Raw genomic sequence first — 4922 nt, 5'->3', positions numbered from 1 at the left:
TTCGATCGGTTGTCGATGTTCTTTACTTTCATGATATTCTAACATCTTGCTGCATGCTGATTGCTTTCTTTTCAATTGCAAAGCTCGTCCCCTTCTAATTTTAATACTCCAACGTTTGAGGTCATTGCCTTTAATTTTTTTCGGTCATTACCTTTAAGCTGGGTGTGCACTGACAGCTTGGCGAGTGCTATTTAAAATAAACAATTAAGAAAAATGACGTCACAAGGCAGCGAAAACAGCAATGGTTTTAGGTCAGCCAGGCTGTGCAGTGTGCACTCGCTGATCTGCACACCTTGGCGCGTCATTGGGGGAATCCCAGGCAATAGCAAGCTTTAGCTTGTTGGATTAGAGTTTGAGGTGATCAGAGTTGGAAACAAGATAAGATAAAATGTTTTTTATGCACCAAGTGCCAGTAAATTAGGACTAGCTTGTCTGAATCTGCAACAAAGCTTATGGCAACAGCCAATATCATTGATGCACCATTCTAAAACAACACATCTAATCGTTTTGTAATTAGAGTGTTTGTATGTTACTGGTATTGTACCTTATTGCTGAAACACCTTAATTATGTAGCAGGTGCCAGCTGACTCAAAGTCGCTTTCTGTGTCTCCTGGTTTGTCTCACATTAATTATTGCCTATGTTTGTTTCGTCTTGGGTGTACCACCGGTACGGTATATAATATATTATATATATTACAATGTGAAGCCAATGAACAAAATGATACCGGTACTGATAATAAAAAAATTGGCTAGTGACTAAAGCTGCGTTTAGACTACATCCGTTTTTACTACATGTTTGTTTTTAATTCGCTTGTACATTTCTCAAGGTGTTGCGACCGTGCCTAATCCTCGCATGAAGTAAATCATTTCCATCTCGAGCACGCTTTAAAGGGGCAGACAACCCCATTTTCAAATGCAAATTGAGAGTTGAAATACATAAAGGGGATATTCAAAAACACGTTGCACTTGTTTTTATGAAAAAATACTCATTTGTTCTCACGCAATCTTAAAACAAAGTTTTGGTTTTGTAATTCGAACACACACTGCACGAACTGTTGTCGAAATAAAATTTTTTCTCGGGTGACGTCATAAGAGTACTGCTGGACAAATATTTTGCTTGTTTGAGGTGTGGCATGCGTTTGCAGCAGTCGATAAGATTATTCCAAGTTACAATTGAAGTTCAGATTTAGTTTATTGTAGCCTTGGTGCTAGCTTACATCATTTTACAGACTACACTAAACTTTTTATTGGACGTTTAACCTAAACATTTTGGGCTAGACCTTGCAGTGTTTGCGTAGTTTTGATGGTATTTAACAGCAAGAGGTTCAGACAGTCAAAGGTTGCAGAGATTTGCATTTATTTTTTACTTCATGATTAGTCAGTGCTGCATCCTGTGCTGTATGCACGATGGGCCTACCTACCAGTCTTAGTATTTACTCATGTATTTCAATTTGTGATTGTGTATTGGCTAGACATGTAGGCCTATACTGGTGTCTCAATATGCATTCTTCCCCAGTGCTGTGTGAGTAAACTAAGCTAAACCTGTTACAATTTGGTACTCATCATGCCAAATCGGTGTGTTGTACCGTATATAATTGTTTATCTGACAGTTCTAGGCTACTGATAAAATTTCTTTGTTCCATTTTCCATAAAATCGTACCATAAAAAAGAAATGGAACAAGTCTGTAAACACCACAAGAGTGTGGCCAGGATCAACAGAGTCCAGCACAATATGGCGACTCCATTTCAAGGAAACAGATTTTTAAAATCTTTTTCAATTTGACATGGGTCATGCCACACGTCTCAATTGAAACTTTAATGCATGCCCTTCAATTTTTCCAAACAAAAACATTTCAACAACTTTGCAACCGTTGGATTCAAAGTCCAGTAGAGAGACAACTCCACAACAAAATTCCATTTTATCCATGCGACCGGCTGCTAGGAAGCGGCAAGTTCTTAAGGTAATTTTAAGCTAACAATTATATTACTACATATTTGTTATAAAGTACCGCACATAAGTAGCGAAGTAGCATCCTTGAGAAATTGTTTTCCATAAGTTTACAATATGTATGCTGCCTGCTGGTATAGTGATTCCCAGCTACATGCACTTTTAGAACGTCCCATGTATAATTCACCAAGTTCATTAACAAAAAATGTTCCTTCATATATTATATACATTGTTGTTTTCTTTTTCAGTTACTGGCTAGAAATGCACCCAAATTCGTACCCTGAACAATTCCTACCCCCAATTCGTACACTGAAAAGATCGAGAGAAATTTTTAAAAAAAAGCCGAAGTCATGCCAAACAGAAATGGTTACTTGTGATGCTGTAACACAATATGACGTATTAGATTTTCGTGCTTGTTCATCAAAAGGATGCCAAGCTGCCTTGAAGCCAATGAGTGCGGCGAAAGGTAAGAAACTTTGACTCTATAATATAACATATTATGAAATAACAGTAGTGTACATTTTAATAGCTTTGGAAAGAGAAGTGATGCCAAATAATACTGTAAAAGTTGCTTTGCTTGATTTGGAATATGTTTATTGCAGCAGTGCAGCAACTCAGGCTAATGCCCTGGTATTAACACAATCTGTAGATGTGACCTGCAACTTGCAAGAAAGAAAATGAATTCCACCAGATTACCTTACTTCCACTTCCAAAAAAGCAGGAATGGCTTTGCAAGACATATCTTTTGAAGATAATGAAATGCACTATCCAAATTTCTCAATAAATACATTTTCGGAGGTGTCTACCAATGAACGCAGTGAAAAGCCGGGGTAAGTTTGTAAAATTCCAAAACAAAACTTCGTTCCTAAACTTTTCATCAAATTTTCCTATAATTTAAGTGATGATCCACTGGGATGCACGGTGTGACAAAACATTTTAAATAAAGTAAACAATATCACACCAAATCAAAAGAATCGGTTTATTTAAATACAGAGCTTTTGCCACACAAGTGTGGCTTCATCAGTATAAACTTATTCAAATAGAAGTTTGTAAACAATGATATATCTGTTATAGATATTTTATGAATGCTTCCTGATGTATGGAAACACACACATACTGTAAACGGAAGTGCTCAATCTTTTCTTTAAAATAGTGTCATTGATAAGAATTTTTAATATGTCATTGAGCAGAACATTGTACTTCAACAATTGGAAGGTGATGGTATTGACCTCATGTTAGCAGGAGATGGAAGGGTAGATTCTCCTGGACATTGTGGGAAGCACGGCACATACACGATCATTGACACAAGATTGAATAAAATAGTGGATTTGCAACTTCTTCAGGTATGGACTTCAGCCAGTACATTTTATACTTTAGCTAGCAAATCCAGCTTCTTTTACATGACTCATTGAAAAGCCAGTGTGTCTTATAACAAATTTACGTTTATTTTACGTATGTTTGTACGTTATAGTTTCTCTGCTCGGCGCGCTTTCCATTGATTGTTTTCTCTGCAAGCCCATTTTCATAAGAGCTTTTCTTGCTGTGTTCAGTAAAAGGGACTTTTGTTACTTTAAGTTCTGATCGTGTGAGACTGATTTAATTGGTTCGTTTTATATTGTTGGCTTGTGTTTTGCAGATGTACTTCGTCTCTTTACTCTCTTACTTCATTTAAACCTAATAAATGGTCGTTTCAGTGTGAACATACCCAGATAACAAATCAGTCGCTTTTTACATTGATGCAACGTCTGCAGACGTTGAACCAATGTAAAAAAGCGACTGATTTGCTATTATGTGTACTTTTCTCAAAACTGCTCGTAAACAGGCCAACTTCGCCCAGAAAGCAACAATGTAATGATGATTTATTGATGCTAAGCTATTTCACTGAAAACAATTTCACTGAAACAATACAAGTTGTATTTGGCTGTACAGTGTACAAGCTTCCCATTGCCAAGTCAAGAAAAATTTACGGCCATGGCCGTCTCCCATCAAATCGGCACATAGGCTACAACACTCGCGGCCATTTAAAAAGTATAGCTTTGGTAGAGAGGTACTTTTTAAAAACCATAGACAGACAAAAGTTGTTTTAAAAGTTTGTTTGTTTAAAAAGTTGTTTTGAATTTGAAGGAGTTACCGTAACAAGAGTAAATGTAACCAAAAGTTGTTTTTACAGACGTTATAGGCACATTGCCTATAGACAGTTTGTTCGCTGGATCTGGGGTTACCTTGGACGTTCAATCCGTGTGCCTCTGCCGTCATGCGTCGTTTCTGCAATTAGGTCGAAATTTTCAAATCAAGATAGCGGCGAATATGTTGGATTTAAATATCCTGATTTGAAATAAAAAGTCAGAATTCAAAATCTGCTTTGAAAAAAGCTTTTCCGTGTACACAGAGAGAGTGAATTTTGTACATGTACTTGTACAAACAGTACAGTAAGCTATACTAGAATCTAGTTCTTTACAAACTAATATGGTACTTGTCGAAAGGTAGTTACTTTCAGTGTTCATTTTATCAACTACTAAGCCGCTTACAATCGACATAAATACATGTAGTTCATTGTATTTGTTGGAAACGACACTACGAACACTTGCTTACAATGCATCTTGCGCGAACATAAGATCGGCTAGTACTCTTATGACGTCACACGTGATTATCGCACGGTTCAGTGAGCACGCGTCGCTCTGAAACTAAGGGCTAACTAAAACGGCCCTACAAAGGAAACGCAATGAAATTAAGGGAAAATTTCAACGACAACCACTTATTATACATGTCTAGAGCACTTACAAACAAAAAAATCGAAAAGTATGGTTTGGGGTTTACTGCCCCTTTAACTTTCGCGTTTTTTCAGACTGCTGCTGTGTTATGGCAAGTAATATTGTTCGTTTTGATGGTCGGAAATAAAAACTGAACTGAAGTATGTGACTTTAGAAATGCAACTTAATGTTTGATATTATTGAGTCTTTCATTCAATAGGTGC

At 36.8% G+C, this 4922-nt stretch overlaps 1 protein-coding gene across 3 annotated transcripts; it reads left to right on the top strand.

The window, feature by feature from the left end:
- The first annotated feature begins 1092 nt into the window (after window positions 1-1092).
- On the top strand, window positions 1093-4661 carry LOC145765511 (uncharacterized). Of its 3 annotated transcripts, none has more exons than XM_082577345.1 (5): window positions 1093-1961; window positions 2197-2414; window positions 2598-2778; window positions 3191-3291; window positions 4119-4661. In XM_082577345.1, exons 1-3 carry the CDS (start codon window positions 1792-1794, stop codon window positions 2627-2629), a joined length of 420 nt encoding a protein of 139 aa, XP_082433471.1. In that variant the 5' UTR covers window positions 1093-1791; the 3' UTR covers window positions 2630-2778; window positions 3191-3291; window positions 4119-4661. The 3 variants fall into 3 exon arrangements, with proteins under 3 accessions (XP_082433471.1, XP_082433470.1, XP_082433469.1); XM_082577344.1 differs by having other exon boundaries at window positions 3188-3291; XM_082577343.1 differs by having other exon boundaries at window positions 3139-3291.
- The last annotated feature ends 261 nt before the right edge of the window (window positions 4662-4922 follow it).

This window comes from Aplidium turbinatum, chromosome 2, assembly GCF_918807975.1.
Source record: "Aplidium turbinatum chromosome 2, kaAplTurb1.1, whole genome shotgun sequence".
NCBI classification, from domain to species: Eukaryota; Metazoa; Chordata; class Ascidiacea; order Aplousobranchia; family Polyclinidae; genus Aplidium; species Aplidium turbinatum.
Note: the sequence above shows the minus strand (reverse complement) of the source record. Positions and strands in the feature narration are given on the sequence as shown.